We start from the raw sequence: 18047 nt of genomic DNA on the forward strand, positions 1-18047 counted from the left end.
ACTTTATGAATCCCAGAAGGGCGATTCAATTAACCTCCTTGTGTTTTGTGAATCATATGGTGTCTTTTTGATTGATTTGCACAGGTTTCATGGATGCGAAAGCAGTGCAGCCGTGCAGAATAACATCCACAGCAAGAAACTGCAGACGAATATTAAAATGAAGGCAGCTTCTGTTTTGACATGAGACGTCTGAGGGGACGTACCTGCAGACCCTGTCTCTCTCCCTCTCTATCTTTCTCTTTTAGTGATAAAAAAGGTTGGTAAACAGATTTGGGCAGCCATAAATATACCTGGGCAGCCAGCCAAAGTATCACCTACGTGTTAGAAACATTGGATGATCATTAAAGAGTGGCGATATGTTTAAAATAAACAGTAGTGAAGTTTATGGTTGAAGTCAACAGCATGTAATAACCCTGTTACTGAGTTAACCAAGGCTAACTCTGGTGCAGTGCATCAAATGGTTACATTTCTGCTTTAACTGCACATGATCCCTTACAAATAAAGTTAAATTGAAATTGACTACTATGTAGTGTTTTATATATTTAAATCCCTCTAATAAAGTACACATATTTATAATTTACTCTTCTAGTGTGGGTGCTGATGAGTTGGGAAGTGAACCGAGGGAGAGGAGGATGAGAACGAGAAGAGGAACCCCATCTCCTTCTGACCCTCCACAAATGTCCACTGCTCCACTGACGTCAGGACATCCAACACAGCCATGTACTTCCAGAAGAAGTACAAAAAAGAGAAGGAGAAGTCCCTCTCCTCTCTGTGCCCCAAAAAGATAAAACCTACAACATCCCAGCAGAGATAGAGGATAGAGGGCTCCCCGATCTCCCAGAAACAACCACAGAACAGTTTTGCCAAGTCTGCTTGTTATAAGTGACTTGGGGCTTGTTTTTCTGTAAAGTCGCTCACAAATATTGTCAGTTGCAGGTAGTATTTTTTCAGGGCTTGCTTCTGAAGTGTAGTTGCCACTTTTTTTTTATCTGTGCTGGACTAAGGAGATGTTAAAGGCCTCGCTCTTTATTGTACGCAGTCTTAAACACTGACATATTCTTATCAACAAGTCTGTCTTAGGTCTACTTCCTTCAGACATCAGAGGCGATGCTGTTGGCCAGCCTTAACTTTTTTTTTATCGTAGGCTGAAACATTAAGTCTCTGTGTTGGTTGCATGCAGCAAAGAGCCGAGATCAGATTCAAACCCAAGGACGCTTCATTTGATATTTAGCCCCTCATTAACAGAGAGTGAATGATATATTTACATATTGACACTGAAATAAACAAATCATAAGTACGGATAAAGCAGGTAGAAAAGTGCATGGCGACACCCTGCACATCACACGTTAGGAAATATTAAAAAGCTAGAAGTACATTCATTTAGTCTGATTAAATCAGAGGATGTCTTTGTGCATGCAGACTCAAACCAGCCTTGAAATAACACATTAAAAAAGCTTAAATATACTTGTTTATCTTATTTATTTATGGTTTATTTGATAGGGGCAGATACAATAGACAAACTGAACTGTTTCCTGTCACAACCTGTGTAACCGATAAACTGAACTGCTTGTGGTTGGTGTCAAAGATGAGAGTTTTATATGTTGTGCTGCAAGATCATCAACCTCTGCTGCAACCAGTGCTATGAGCAACAACAGTTAACGTACAGCCCTGAATAATGCATGTGATGAAAATTCATGGAACATGAGACAGAGATAAGAGACAGCGATAAATCAAGTTTCATGAATATATAGTTTACGCTATAAGAGCCACAACATGTTTATAATTTATACTGGATAGTTCTGCTTCAGAGTTACACATGCTGTTAATTTTCTCCTTTCCCAAAGACACATTTCAAATTCTGCTGCATTTCATTAAAGTATTTTAACATCACGTGAGCCAGGCTTCAATATCTTAAGGGTCAGAATATGTCTGATGGATTTTCTGAACCAGGGGTAGAATAAAGCATATATGACGGGGTTTAAACAGGAGTTAAAATGTGCCAACCAGATCTCAGCGGACGCAGATGAAGCATCCACTGAAGTATCTTGTCCTGCCAACACGGGGTAATAGTAAGGACAGAAACAAAATAGAAACACGACGACAACAAGACCGAGAGTCCGGGCAGCTTTCAGCTCCGTTTTCTTCACAGTAACTGGTTCTAAGCGTTGGGCTGCCACCGCTGCAATGTGAGAGCGCATGGCACGACCCTGAGACACAGCCACCACCAACAATTTCATATACAAAAATATGATGACAGAAATGGGCATGATGAAGGTGAAAACAAGGTCAACAAGTCCTGCAATGTAATTAATGACAACCACACACTCTCCGAAACAGGAGTTGGACCTGCCTGGTTGTGCCAGGTGATCCTGCAGAAGAAGAATCCTGAAGATAACAGAACAAATCCAACACAAACAGACACAGCCTTGTGCCCTTTCCTTAGTCATTCTAGTGGTATAATGCAGAGGGTCACAAATAGCTATATAGCGGTCAATTGATATGAGAACCATGTTTGCAACTGAGGCAGAGGTAATGACGTAATCCAACACATAATACAGAGTGCACATAAAGTCACCGAGAAACCAGCACGCCTCTATGTACTTGATTTCAACCGGCATCATCACAAGGCCCACAAGAAGGTCAGAGACAGCCAGAGACAGGAGGATTTGGTTGGTGGGGGTGTGGAGCTGCCTGGAAAGGGAGAAAATGATCAGTGCACATATTGTTAAATCATAAACAAATGATGACAAAGTAATGCAGCAATGTGTCTAAAGGCAAGAGGGCAAAGGCAATGACAGAGAGAGATCACAGTCAACGATTAAAACATCTGCACTTTTCTGCAGAAACAATAACACTTTAGAATATTATATATTTATGCCTGAAGTGGGAGATGGAGATGATGACCAACAGATTAAGAGCCATGGTGAGCGCAGAAATAATGGACAGCAGGACATAAATCAGCATGGCCTCAGTTTGAGGATGTGTAGGCTTCGTGCAAGAGGAGTTAAGCTGAGGAAAGCAGAGTTCACCCTCTGCCTGGGTCTCCTTCACATGAGAGAAGCTTCTCCCCCCAGACATCTTTGTGGCCAGTGCTGACAGTCCCACAGCTCTTTTATCCCTCTCCTTGCTTAACCGCCTCCATGCTCACGTTTTCATTCACGTGAACAGTGAAGTCTCTCCCTCTAGCTTTACGTCATGCTTCTTTGTCACGGTGGAGAATCTTCTATTTAGTTTGTCCCTCTTTTTCTTTTACTTTTATTAAACACCAGTCCATCTTCAATTAGTCTGCTAAAACGTTTTAATCTATATTTCAGATATTTTATCAAAATCAATCAGATATAACAGGATTTAAGGCGAGGTGGTCAGCTTAATGTGAGTTTAGTGTGTTATTGTGGTATATTTTGTCTCTTTTTTTATTGTCTTTAGGATTGTGGCGCTTTGTTTTGTTTATGCAAGAAGTTTTCTCTATCTATTTTGAGAAATCGAAAAACAAAATCTTTAGAAAAAAGTAGTTATGAAAAACTCCATCAGTCCATTGTTTTCTGATTCATCAATTAATCAGATAAAAAAATGTTCATATTTACATCCCTTTATTCGAAAATCTTTATTGCGCTGACACACAAGACGACCTTCATCAGTTAGTGAACCACTCGTGTTTTTTCATTGGAGATGTTTTCTCCTAACACAAAACCAAATCCAGTGAAACTTTAGGAAAAAGCAATATTTAAAAAAAGATAGGTGTTCTTATTCTAACTGAAAAGAGATGAAGAAATCATCAACTTATCAGGCCTGTAGCCTCCTCAAACTTCTACATAGATTAAGTACCCACACTAAGTGGGCGGCAGTAGCTCAGTCTGTAGGGACTTGGGTTGGGAATCGGAAGGTTGCCGGTTCAAGTCCCAGCACGGACCAAGTCCGGAAATTGGTCTGGTAGCTGGAGAGGTGCCAGGCCACCTCCTGAGCACTGCCGAGGTGCCCTTGAGCAAGGCACCTAACCCCCCCCCCCCCCACAAGCTCAGGAGCGCCCGCCGTAGGGCAGCCCCCCCACTCTGAGACCTCTCCATTAGTGCATGTCCACAGGATCCTGTTTGTGCATGTGTGTGTATTTCAGTTCATGTTTGTGTAGCATGTTTACTAGACAGAGTGTAAAAAACAAATTTCCCCTCGCGGGATCAATAAAGTATGAATTCTTCTTCTTAAATCTGGTGCATAAATGTAATAATTTAAAGGTTGTGTCAGCAGCTTTTACCTGAAAAGATAAAATACAGACTTATACTAAAGTAAAGCTGCTCAATGGTGGTGACTGTGTCTGCAGAGACTCTGTATGAGTATTAAAGTGCAAAAGTGATTGAGTATTGCACATTATTATGAGGTGTTGATGTAAATTGCACATTTGTCCTGGAGGAAGTGCTGGTGTGTTTGCACGTAGCCCGAGTTTGCATGCATACATACATGTTTATGCGCATACTATTGCACTGGAGTTAGCATACATAGATGTGTTTATGTATGCAGTATTGCACTGGAGTTAGCATACATAGATGTGTTTATGTATGCAGTATTGCACTGGAGTTAGCATACATAGATGTGTTTATGTATGCAGTATTGCACTTGGGTTAGCATACATAGATGTGTTTATGTATGCAGTATTGCACTGGGGTTAGATACAAAGACATACAGTATATGCACATTATACTATTGCATCTGCATTAACTACCTACATGTGTTTATGGACGCAGTATTGCACTGGGGTTAGCTTCATAGATGAATGTATGTAGGTATAATTAAAAAAACATATTTGTAGACATGGTCAGATCTAGTTAGTGTGGGGCCCCTTCCTTGTTTATGCAGAAAAGATTATTTCCCCACTTGTTCCTGAATAAGATCCTGCTCTGTCCTGCTGCTTGCCTTTGTTTGGAAATTAAGCCTTATAATTATTGTATTGATGTATATATTTATTTATTGTTTCTTCTTGTGTCTTCCCTCTTCTACTCTACTTTAAGGACTGACATTGTTATGCATAACAGCCGTGATCCATAGTATGACCAGACTGACCACCCTGTTCCGATGTTGTTTGTTTTTGTTTGTTGATGTAACCTTGCAACACTGTCACTCACAGGTACGATGAACCTATTGCCTCTTTGTGTACAAAAATTTTATGAACCAAAACTCTTAAAAAAAAACATAAAAAAAAGATGTAGCATTTCCTGAATGATTGGTAAGCTGTCCATAATATTCTCCGTTTGAATGACAAAACATTTTGACCAAACAAAGCTCGTCTGAGGTGAATATGGCAATCGCCTCTCACAGTGGTTCTAGTGGAAGAGTCATTGATAGCTTTCTGTTGATGTAGTTACCCGCCCATGTAGGACTTTATACATCAAACAGGCAGTTTTTTAACTGGCAAAGCTTAATAGCTTGTACTTAAGAATGAAAACAAATATGAATTTAAAACAACCATGAAACTAGTACACACGTTGTGTAAAACCTAACGTGCAAACTTTGTTAAGGTTCAGAGATTACAGCTATTCATATCAACAGAAAGTTGAAAAGAAAACTGTTATTAAAAAAAGATTCAGTTTTATTCATGGATCATAAATATGCACACACAAAAGCATTTTTCAGTCTTCCTACAGTGTCTCTTTAAAGTATATTGGCCTTATGTGAGTCAGGTTGCAGTATCTGTAAAGTCACAATACGTCTAATAGCTTTTCTAAACCATGGGTAAAAAAGGGCATAGATGGTAGGGTTGAGACAGGAATTAAAATACATCAAAAAAGTCATGAAAGTCTCAGTTGAGGAGCCAATTAAGATGTTATGGTCTGCCAGAAAAACACAATAAGATGGACAGTAACACATCAGAAAAACAACTATCAGAATACCAAGTGTTGTTGCTGCTTTTAGCTCAGATTTTTTAACTTTCACAGGTTTTGAATGCTTAAGTGAGACATTTGCAATTTGGGACTTCATGGCACGAGCCTGAGACAGAGCCACCACAAATACTCTCATATACATAATAATGATAATGGTTATGGGAATAATGAAGCCAACAACAAGATCAACAGTTACTACTATGTTAACCACACATTCTCCTTTGCAGGAAATATACCTGCCTGGTTGCTTAAGGTTATCAAATAGAAGGATAATGCTATATATTCCAGAACAAATCCAACACAAGAAAACACAAAGTGTAGCCATTTTTAAAGTCACTTTTGTCGGGTAATGCATAGGGTCACAAATGGCCACATAACGGTCTATAGATATGAGCACCATGTTTCCTACGGAGGCACAGACTGTGATTATGGGTATCAGAAAATATAGCACACACAAGAGGTCACCCAGGATCCAGCAATTCTTTGCCCGGAGGACTTCAACCGGCATCACCAAGAAACCCACAAGAAAATCTGAGACAGCCAGAGAGAGGAGGAGGAGGTTGGTGGGTGTGTGGAGCTGGCTGAATGAAGAGAATATCACAATTGTGAACACTACAAAAAATATTACCAAACTTTTGAAATATTTAAAAGCCACATAGTAAACAAGAAACTTCAGAGTTATGATTTAACAGCTCACACATTTATGTAAAATCGTTAAGCATTTGTTACGAGGTTACTTGCCTGAAGTGTGAGATGGAGATAATGACCAACAGGTTGAGAAATGCAGTGAAAAGAGATACCAAGTAAAGCACAATGTTGCGTAGCCCAGTGCTGGAGTCAGGAGGTTCTGGTTTCCTGCACGAGCTGTTCAGGAGTTGAGGAAAGCAGAGTTCCGCCTCTTTCATGGTCTCTGTCATTAGAAGGACTAGAAGCTTCTGAGCTCTGGCAGCTTTCTCACCAAAGCTCTCAGACATTCTCAATTGACCCTGTCCTTTATACCTCTTGTAAAATCCTGCCCACTTCTCCTTCCCTCTTGTGACCCTGACCTATCCATGCACCGTCAATCAAAATACTACTTCCACCTATCCAGGGCCGAGTGGCAGTGGCAGCAGGTTAAGCAAATTGACCCAGACGGCCCTCTCCCCATCAATGTTTTCCAGTTCCTACAGGGGGATTCCAAAGTGTTACATAGCAAAATGGGTAATGGACGTTATCCAAGCGTGTTCTGGGCCTTTCTTTCACCACCTGAACTTGTCCCCTCACAAGATTGCTGTTCCTGTCAGCACTCTCATTCTTTTCGGCACTACCCACAGCTCTTGACCATTGGTGAGGGTTGGAATTGAGATAGACTGGTCAATTGAACGCTGATGATTCACCTACCTGGCTGTCAATTTCCCAATCCATTTTACCCTCATTGATAAAGACAGCAAGATACTTGAACTCCTTCATTTTTAGGCAGATACTTCCCTCCACACCCAGAGGAAGCAATCCACCATTTTTGGGTGGATAACCCTCTTTTAGACCTGTGCTGAACTTTACACTCACCTACAAAATACCCAAGGCCTGCTGGAGGTCCCAGACTGAAGAAGTCAATAAAATAAAAAACATGATTGGTGAAAAGGTGGCAGCCTTTCTGAAGACCACACACACCTGAAACATGTTTGTATTTTTCCTGAGGATTTGGACACAGCTCTCACTTTGTTCAAACAGAGACCTGATGGCTTATTGACATTGACATTGATATTATAATGGCTCAATGGCCCCAGCACTAAATATTCACAACAGAAGACCCCACATGACCCTCCAAGGGACATGGTCCCATGGTCCCATGGCCAGGACAGAACCTGCATAGATTCTTCTGTATTAAAGGTTCGACAATCGTTCCCAGTCTGGGAGCAGTTCTCCACTCCTGCTAAGAACAGCCTGGGACAATCCCTTCTCTGACTTCCTGAGTCGTCTGACGTTTTGCCAGAGCATCCTTGGTGCTAATCATAAATGCTTCTCAATAGCCTCCCTGAACCCCTCTCACACCGGATTATTGCTTCCCCCATTACAGAAGGCACAGCCCCCCAAGCCATTGGAGACCTGTGGTTTACCAAGCTCAAAAGGCCTTCTTTACAGCTTGTGTTTACCAGTGGGTTCTTAGGTTGCAGCCACTACAGGCACTGATGGTTTTCTGGCAGCATTTACTAGCAGCTGCTTCCACATTAGAGGTTTTGAACATGGCCAAATCAAACTCCATACCCCCAACCTCCCGAGTATGCAGGGGACTTTTTTCTGGAGATGGGAGCTGAAGACCTTGCTTTAACAGATCTATTTAACATATCCCACTTCCAGAGATGGCCATGACTTGCCTGAAAGCCAGTAGGAACAGGATGGCATCAAGAGCTTTCCTTGTTGTTGCAATAGGTTTTTGGACTTTCTTGATTGTTGACAACTGCATATGGTCCAACAATTTAAAGGTTTCTCCTTGTAATGATGGATTTCTTGTTAATTTTGAATGTTGATGTTTCAGTCTACACAGTAGATTAGGGAATGTCTTGTAGACATATGGTGTAAGCCAGTTAGTGAGGATTGGTTTGGGCAATCGTTTGGGCGAGCAGGGCTGCAAACCCACTTGTTAGTGTGGTTTCACCTCTGCAGCTGCCACGATAACGCCTGCTTGTTACAACCAACCACCTCTGCTCTACAGCTGCTGCACTCACAATAGTACTGTGATTCATTTTTCAGAGTACCGATGTGAACCTTGACACCTTTGAATCGATTTTTAACTGCCTCACGATTAATCTTTACATCCCTAGTGCTTATGTTAAGTGTTCAACTCTGTCGAACCTAAATCAGGAAAAAACTTGTTTTTCTAGTATAAAGCTTATTCATTATTCCCAGATGGATTTTTGTTTTGAGTCTGTAAAGTGGTAATGCAAGGGTTGTTCCAGAGGGAAGAAGAGGGTGGCCTGGGCAATACTTCCTTTTAAAAAAATAAAGTGGAGCAAATATACTTTTCATCATTTCTCAATTTCCTGATCTGATAAAAATAATCCTCCACTTAAACTGTGATCTCATTAAACAGAACAAAATACCCTATTAACTCAATAAATGCGGAAAACAAATGTTCGTAAAACAAAAACACATTTTGTTATTTTTGCTGGTCATATTTTTGATCCACCCGCCACCTTGGCCGATGAGTCAAAGAGTTGATTTCGGACTGTGCCTGGATTTGACATCTGCAGGTGCATACTATTGAAGTGGATAAAACATAACAATGGAAGGAAGGGTAGCCTTTATTTGACAGAACATTTGGGGAGAGATAGTGGGGAATGACACCAACATTACATTTTAATTTGTGTTTTTTATTTTTCATATCACATATTTTATTAAAATTAATCAGATAGGGCAGAACTAAAGTTGAGGTGGTGAGTTTAAATGTGGGACTTGTGTTGTGGTATTTTCTTCCTGTCCCTTGTCTTCGTTACAACTGTGGGTGTTTCATTTGTTGATGCAAGAAGGGTGGTTCTCTTTCTTGTATATTCTAAGATTTAAAACTAAATCTTTAAAAAATGAGTAATTGTCAAAAACTGTAAACATGTTGGTGCAATGTGATTTTTGAAAGAATGTAAAGGTAGATAGATCTTTATTGTCATTGTGTTTTATACAACGAAACTCTCTAAGTATAGCAAGGCAAGTGTATTTATAAAGCACATTTCAACAAGGCAATTCAAAGTGCTTCACACAAGACAACAAAAGCATCATGACAAATGAAAACAAGCATTAAAATAGAAAATTAAAAAACCCCCAAGACAAACAATTTACAATCACAGAAGATTAAATTTAATATATGTTAAAATAAGATAAATAATTAAAATGAAATTAATTTGAATTAATGGTGTATTGATGTTTTGTGTGACTTCATTTTCAATGTTTCTTCCACTTGGATGCTTATGACTGAGACTGAGATGACAAAGTAGTCATCTATGAAACATATCCTTCATCAAAAATATACTATTAATATTTCTTATGAGTAATTTTTGATTATAAACATGTCAAAAATGAAACAAGTCCTTCATATATTTTTAATGTTGAAAGGGAAGTTTTCAGACTCCTAAGCTTTTCAAATCATAAAATATGAACAAGGGGTTTTCTAAAAATCCCAATAGTAATGGTTTTCAGTGAAAGTTTAAGAAAAAGAATGAAAGTGAATTCAAAACAACCTTCGACCTGGTATCAAACACTTTGTAAAACCAAATGTGCAAGCTCTGTTAAGGTTAAGAGATTACAGAGAGTAACAGAAAGTTGTTTCTGAGATCAAAAAATTTGAAAAGACAACTGTTGTTAAAAAAAGATTCAGTTGTATTCATGGATCATAAATATGCACACACAAAAGCATTTTTCAGTCTTCCTACAGTGTCTCTTTAAAGTATGTTGGCCTCATGTGAGTCAGGTTGCAGTATCTGTAAAGTCACAATACGTCTAATAGCTTTTCTAAACCATGGGTAAAAAAGGGCATAGATGGTAGGGTTGAGACAGGAATTAAAATACATCAAAAAAGTCATGAAAGTCTCAGTTGAGGAGCCAATTAAGATGTTATGGTCTGCCAGAAAAACACAATAAGATGGACAGTAACACATCAGAAAAACAACTATCAGAATACCAAGTGTTGTTGCTGCTTTTAGCTCAGATTTTTTAACTTTCACAGTTTTTGAATGCTTAAGTGAGACATTTGCAATTTGGGACTTCATGGCACGAGCCTGAGACAGAGCCACCACAAATACTCTCATATACATAATAATGATAATGGTTATGGGAATAATGAAGCCAACAACAAGATCAACAGTTACTAATATGTTAACCACACATTCTCCTTTGCAGGAAATATACCTGCCTGGTTGCTTAAGGTTATCAAATAGAAGGATAATGCTATATATTCCAGAACAAATCCAACACAAGAAAACACAAAGTGTAGCCATTTTTAAAGTCACTTTTGTCGGGTAATGCATAGGGTCACAAATGGCCACATAACGGTCTATAGATATGAGCACCATGTTTCCTACGGAGGCACAGACTGTGATTATGGGTATCAGAAAATATAGCACACACAAGAGGTCACCCAGGATCCAGCAATTCTTTGCCCGGAGGACTTCAACCGGCATCACCAAGAAACCCACAAGAAAATCTGAGACAGCCAGAGAGAGGAGGAGGAGGTTGGTGGGTGTGTGGAGCTGGCTGAATGAAGAGAATATCACAATTGTGAACACTACAAAAAATATTACCAAACTTTTGAAATATTTAAAAGCCACATAGTAAACAAGAAACTTCAGAGTTATGATTTAACAGCTCACACATTTATGTAAAATCGTTAAGCATTTGTTACGAGGTTACTTGCCTGAAGTGTGAGATGGAGATAATGACCAACAGGTTGAGAAATGCAGTGAAAAGAGATACCAAGTAAAGCACAATGTTGCGTAGCCCAGTGCTGGAGTCAGGAGGTTCTGGTTTCCTGCACGAGCTGTTCAGGAGTTGAGGAAAGCAGAGTTCCGCCTCTTTCATGGTCTCTGTCATTAGAAGGACTAGAAGCTTCTGAGCTCTGGCAGCTTTCTCACCAAAGCTCTCAGACATTCTCAATTGACCCTGTCCTTTATACCTCTTGTAAAATCCTGCCCACTTCTCCTTCCCTCTTGTGACCCTGACCTATCCATGCACCGTCAATCAAAATACTACTTCCACCTATCCAGGGCCGAGTGGCAGTGGCAGCAGGTTAAGCAAATTGACCCAGACGGCCCTCTCCCCATCAATGTTTTCCAGTTCCTACAGGGGGATTCCAAAGTGTTACATAGCAAAATGGGTAATGGACGTTATCCAAGCGTGTTCTGGGCCTTTCTTTCACCACCTGAACTTGTCCCCTCACAAGATTGCTGTTCCTGTCAGCACTCTCATTCTTTTCGGCACTACCCACAGCTCTTGACCATTGGTGAGGGTTGGAATTGAGATAGACTGGTCAATTGAACGCTGATGATTCACCTACCTGGCTGTCAATTTCCCAATCCATTTTACCCTCATTGATAAAGACAGCAAGATACTTGAACTCCTTCATTTTTAGGCAGATACTTCCCTCCACACCCAGAGGAAGCAATCCACCATTTTTGGGTGGATAACCCTCTTTTAGACCTGTGCTGAACTTTACACTCACCTACAAAATACCCAAGGCCTGCTAGAGGTCCCAGACTGAAGAAGTCAATAAAATAAAAAACATGATTGGTGAAAAGGTGGCAGCCTTTCTGAAGACCACACACACCTGAAACATGTTTGTATTTTTCCTGAGGATTTGGACACAGCTCTCACTTTGTTCAAACAGAGACCTGATGGCTTATTGACATTGACATTGATATTGTAATGGCTCAATGGCCCCAGCACTAAATATTCACAACAGAAGACCCCACATGACCCTCCAAGGGACATGGTCCCATGGTCCCATGGCCAGGACAGAACCTGCATAGATTCTTCTGTATTAAAGGTTCGACAATCGTTCCCAGTCTGGGAGCAGTTCTCCACTCCTGCTAAGAACAGCCTGGGACAATCCCTTCTCTGACTTCCTGAGTCGTCTGACGTTTTGCCAGAGCATCCTTGGTGCTAATCATAAATGCTTCTCAATAGCCTCCCTGAACCCCTCTCACACCGGATTATTGCTTCCCCCATTACAGAAGGCACAGCCCCCCAAGCCATTGGAGACCTGTGGTTTACCAAGCTCAAAAGGCCTTCTTTACAGCTTGTGTTTACCAGTGGGTTCTTAGGTTGCAGCCACTACAGGCACTGATGGTTTTCTGGCAGCATTTACTAGCAGCTGCTTCCACATTAGAGGTTTTGAACATGGCCAAATCAAACTCCATACCCCCAACCTCCCGAGTATGCAGGGGACTTTTTTCTGGAGATGGGAGCTGAAGACCTTGCTTTAACAGATCTATTTAACATATCCCACTTCCAGAGATGGCCATGACTTGCCTGAAAGCCAGTAGGAACAGGATGGCATCAAGAGCTTTCCTTGTTGTTGCAATAGGTTTTTGGACTTTCTTGATTGTTGACAACTGCATATGGTCCAACAATTTAAAGGTTTCTCCTTGTAATGATGGATTTCTTGTTAATTTTGAATGTTGATGTTTCAGTCTACACAGTAGATTAGGGAATGTCTTGTAGACATATGGTGTAAGCCAGTTAGTGAGGATTGGTTTGGGCAATCGTTTGGGCGAGCAGGGCTGCAAACCCACTTGTTAGTGTGGTTTCACCTCTGCAGCTGCCACGATAACGCCTGCTTGTTACAACCAACCACCTCTGCTCTACAGCTGCTGCACTCACAATAGTACTGTGATTCATTTTTCAGAGTACCGATGTGAACCTTGACACCTTTGAATCGATTTTTAACTGCCTCACGATTAATCTTTACATCCCTAGTGCTTATGTTAAGTGTTCAACTCTGTCGAACCTAAATCAGGAAAAAACTTGTTTTTCTAGTATAAAGCTTATTCATTATTCCCAGATGGATTTTTGTTTTGAGTCTGTAAAGTGGTAATGCAAGGGTTGTTCCAGAGGGAAGAAGAGGGTGGCCTGGGCAATACTTCCTTTTAAAAAAATAAAGTGGAGCAAATATACTTTTCATCATTTCTCAATTTCCTGATCTGATAAAAATAATCCTCCACTTAAACTGTGATCTCATTAAACAGAACAAAATACCCTATTAACTCAATAAATGCGGAAAACAAATGTTCGTAAAACAAAAACACATTTTGTTATTTTTGCTGGTCATATTTTTGATCCACCCGCCACCTTGGCCGATGAGTCAAAGAGTTGATTTCGGACTGTGCCTGGATTTGACATCTGCAGGTGCATACTATTGAAGTGGATAAAACATAACAATGGAAGGAAGGGTAGCCTTTATTTGACAGAACATTTGGGGAGAGATAGTGGGGAATGACACCAACATTACATTTTAATTTGTGTTTTTTATTTTTCATATCACATATTTTATTAAAATTAATCAGATAGGGCAGAACTAAAGTTGAGGTGGTGAGTTTAAATGTGGGACTTGTGTTGTGGTATTTTCTTCCTGTCCCTTGTCTTCGTTACAACTGTGGGTGTTTCATTTGTTGATGCAAGAAGGGTGGTTCTCTTTCTTGTATATTCTAAGATTTAAAACTAAATCTTTAAAAAATGAGTAATTGTCAAAAACTGTAAACATGTTGGTGCAATGTGATTTTTGAAAGAATGTAAAGGTAGATAGATCTTTATTGTCATTGTGTTTTATACAACGAAACTCTCTAAGTATAGCAAGGCAAGTGTATTTATAAAGCACATTTCAACAAGGCAATTCAAAGTGCTTCACACAAGACAACAAAAGCATCATGACAAATGAAAACAAGCATTAAAATAGAAAATTAAAAAACCCCAAGACAAACAATTTACAATCACAGAAGATTAAATTTAATATATGTTAAAATAAGATAAATAATTAAAATGAAATTAATTTGAATTAATGGTGTATTGATGTTTTGTGTGACTTCATTTTCAATGTTTCTTCCACTTGGATGCTTATGACTGAGACTGAGATGACAAAGTAGTCATCTATGAAACATATCCTTCATCAAAAATATACTATTAATATTTCTTATGAGTAATTTTTGATTATAAACATGTCAAAAATGAAACAAGTCCTTCATATATTTTTAATGTTGAAAGGGAAGTTTTCAGACTCCTAAGCTTTTCAAATCATAAAATATGAACAAGGGGTTTTCTAAAAATCCCAATAGTAATGGTTTTCAGTGAAAGTTTAAGAAAAAGAATGAAAGTGAATTCAAAACAACCTTCGACCTGGTATCAAACACTTTGTAAAACCAAATGTGCAAGCTCTGTTAAGGTTAAGAGATTACAGAGAGTAACAGAAAGTTGTTTCTGAGATCAAAAAATTTGAAAAGACAACTGTTGTTAAAAAAAGATTCAGTTGTATTCATGGATCATAAATATGCACACACAAAAGCATTTTTCAGTCTTCCTACAGTGTCTCTTTAAAGTATGTTGGCCTCATGTGAGTCAGGTTGCAGTATCTGTAAAGTCACAATACGTCTAATAGCTTTTCTAAACCATGGGTAAAAAAGGGCATAGATGGTAGGGTTGAGACAGGAATTAAAATACATCAAAAAAATCATGAAAGTCTCAATTGAGGAGCCAATTAAGATGTTATGGCCTGCCAGAAAAATACAATAAGATGGACAGTAACACATCAGAAAAACAACTATCAGAATACCAAGTGTTGTTGCTGCTTTTAGCTCAGATTTTTTAACTTTCACAGTTTTTGAATGCTTAAGTGAGACATTTGCAATTTGGGACTTCATGGCACGAGCCTGAGACAGAGCCACCACAAATACTCTCATATACATAATAATGATAATGGTTATGGGAATAATGAAGCCAACAACAAGATCAACAGTTCCTAATATGTTAACCACACATTCTCCTTTGCAGGAAATATACCTGCCTGGTTGCTTAAGGTTATCAAATAGAAGGATAATGCTATATATTCCAGAACAAATCCAACACAAGAAAACACAAAGTGTAGCCATTTTTAAAGTCACTTTTGTCGGGTAATGCATAGGGTCACAAATGGCCACATAACGGTCTATAGATATGAGCACCATGTTTCCTACGGAGGCACAGACTGTGATTATGGGTATCAGAAAATATAGCACACACATGAGGTCACCCAGGATCCAGCAATTCTTTGCCCGGAGGACTTCAACCGGCATCACCAAGAAACCCACAAGAAAATCTGAGACAGCCAGAGAGAGGAGGAGGAGGTTGGTGGGTGTGTGGAGCTGGCTGAATGAAGAGAATATCACAATTGTGAACACTACAAAAAATATTACCAAACTTTTGAAATATTTAAAAGCCACATAGTAAACAAGAAACTTCAGAGTTATGATTTAACAGCTCACACATTTATTTAAAATCGTTAAGCATTTGTTACGAGGTTACTTGCCTGAAGTGTGAGATGGAGATAATGACCAACAGGTTGAGAAATGCAGTGAAAAGAGATACCAAGTAAAGCACAATGTTGCGTAGCCCAGTGCTGGAGTCAGGAGGTTCTGGTTTCCTGCACGAGCTGTTCAGGAGTTGAGGAAAGCAGAGTTCTGCCTCTTTCATGGTCTCTGTCATTAGAAGGACTAGAAGCTTCTGAGCTCTGGCAGCTTTCTCACCAAAGCTCTCAGACATTCTCAATTGACCCTGTCCTTTATACCTCTTGTAAAATCCTGCCCACTTCTCCTTCCCTCTTGTGACCCTGACCTATCCATGCACCGTCAATCAAAATACTACTTCCACCTATCCAGGGCCGAGTGGCAGTGGCAGCAGGTTAAGCAAATTGACCCAGACGGCCCTCTCCCCATCAATGTTTTCCAGTTCCTACAGGGGGATTCCAAAGTGATACATAGCAAAATGGGTAATGGACGTTATCCAAGCGTGTTCTGGGCCTTTCTTTCACCACCTGAACTTGTCCCCTCACAAGATTGCTGTTCCTGTCAGCACTCTCATTCTTTTCGGCACTACCCACAGCTCTTGACCATTGGTGAGGGTTGGAATTGAGATAGACTGGTCAATTGAACGCTGATGATTCACCTACCTGGCTGTCAATTTCCCAATCCATTTTACCCTCATTGATAAAGACAGCAAGATACTTGAACTCCTTCATTTTTAGGCAGATACTTCCCTCCACACCCAGAGGAAGCAATCCACCATTTTTGGGTGGATAACCCTCTTTTAGACCTGTGCTGAACTTTACACTCACCTACAAAATACCCAAGGCCTGCTGGAGGTCCCAGACTGAAGAAGTCAATAAAATAAAAAACATGATTGGTGAAAAGGTGGCAGCCTTTCTGAAGACCACACACACCTGAAACATGTTTGTATTTTTCCTGAGGATTTGGACACAGCTCTCACTTTGTTCAAACAGAGACCTGATGGCTTATTGACATTGACATTGATATTGTAATGGCTCAATGGCCCCAGCACTAAATATTCACAACAGAAGACCCCACATGACCCTCCAAGGGACATGGTCCCATGGTCCCATGGCCAGGACAGAACCTGCATAGATTCTTCTGTATTAAAGGTTCGACAATCATTCCCAGTCTGGGAGCAGTTCTCCACTCCTGCTAAGAACAGCCTGGGACAATCCCTTCTCTGACTTCCTGAGTCGTCTGACGTTTTGCCAGAGCATCCTTGGTGCTAATCATAAATGCTTCTCAATAGCCTCCCTGAACCCCTCTCACACCGGATTATTGCTTCCCCCATTACAGAAGGCACAGCCCCCCAAGCCATTGGAGACCTGTGGTTTACCAAGCTCAAAAGGCCTTCTTTACAGCTTGTGTTTACCAGTGGGTTCTTAGGTTGCAGCCACTACAGGCACTGATGGTTTTCTGGCAGCATTTACTAGCAGCTGCTTCCACATTAGAGGTTTTGAACATGGCCAAATCAAACTCCATACCCCCAACCTCCCGAGTATGCAGGGGACTTTTTTCTGGAGATGGGAGCTGAAGACCTTGCTTTAACAGATCTATTTAACATATCCCACTTCCAGAGATGGCCATGACTTGCCTGAAAGCCAGTAGGAACAGGATGGCATCAAGAGCTTTCCTTGTTGTTGCAATAGGTTTTTGGACTTTCTTGATTGTTGACAACTGCATATGGTCCAACAATTTAAAGGTTTCTCCTTGTAATGATGGATTTCTTGTTAATTTTGAATGTTGATGTTTCAGTCTACACAGTAGATTAGGGAATGTCTTGTAGACATATGGTGTAAGCCAGTTAGTGAGGATTGGTTTGGGCAATCGTTTGGGCGAGCAGGGCTGCAAACCCACTTGTTAGTGTGGTTTCACCTCTGCAGCTGCCACGATAACGCCTGCTTGTTACAACCAACCACCTCTGCTCTACAGCTGCTGCACTCACAATAGTACTGTGATTCATTTTTCAGAGTACCGATGTGAACCTTGACACCTTTGAATCGATTTTTAACTGCCTCACGATTAATCTTTACATCCCTAGTGCTTATGTTAAGTGTTCAACTCTGTCGAACCTAAATCAGGAAAAAACTTGTTTTTCTAGTATAAAGCTTATTCATTATTCCCAGATGGATTTTTGTTT

The 18047-nt window shown here is 40.1% G+C and overlaps 1 protein-coding gene and 3 pseudogenes across 1 annotated transcript; all 4 read right to left on the bottom strand.

Annotated features, from left to right (window-relative positions):
- Nucleotides 1-1493: 1493 nt before the first annotated feature.
- Nucleotides 1494-3105, bottom strand: LOC132987501 (trace amine-associated receptor 13c-like; annotated as a pseudogene).
- A 2535-nt stretch (nt 3106-5640) lies between these two features.
- Nucleotides 5641-6807, bottom strand: LOC132987502 (trace amine-associated receptor 13c-like). Its single transcript, XM_061054621.1, has 2 exons — nt 6608-6807; nt 5641-6447 (listed from the first exon to the last, which is right to left on the bottom strand). Exons 1-2 carry the CDS (start codon nt 6785-6787, stop codon nt 5641-5643), a joined length of 987 nt encoding a protein of 328 aa, XP_060910604.1. The 5' UTR covers nt 6788-6807.
- A 3399-nt stretch (nt 6808-10206) lies between these two features.
- On the bottom strand, nt 10207-11446 carry LOC132987503 (trace amine-associated receptor 1-like; annotated as a pseudogene).
- A 3398-nt stretch (nt 11447-14844) lies between these two features.
- On the bottom strand, nt 14845-16121 carry LOC132987525 (trace amine-associated receptor 1-like; annotated as a pseudogene).
- Nucleotides 16122-18047: the final 1926 nt, after the last annotated feature.

The sequence above is a fragment of the Labrus mixtus genome, chromosome 13 (assembly GCF_963584025.1).
Source record: "Labrus mixtus chromosome 13, fLabMix1.1, whole genome shotgun sequence".
Classification (NCBI taxonomy): Eukaryota; Metazoa; Chordata; class Actinopteri; order Labriformes; family Labridae; genus Labrus; species Labrus mixtus.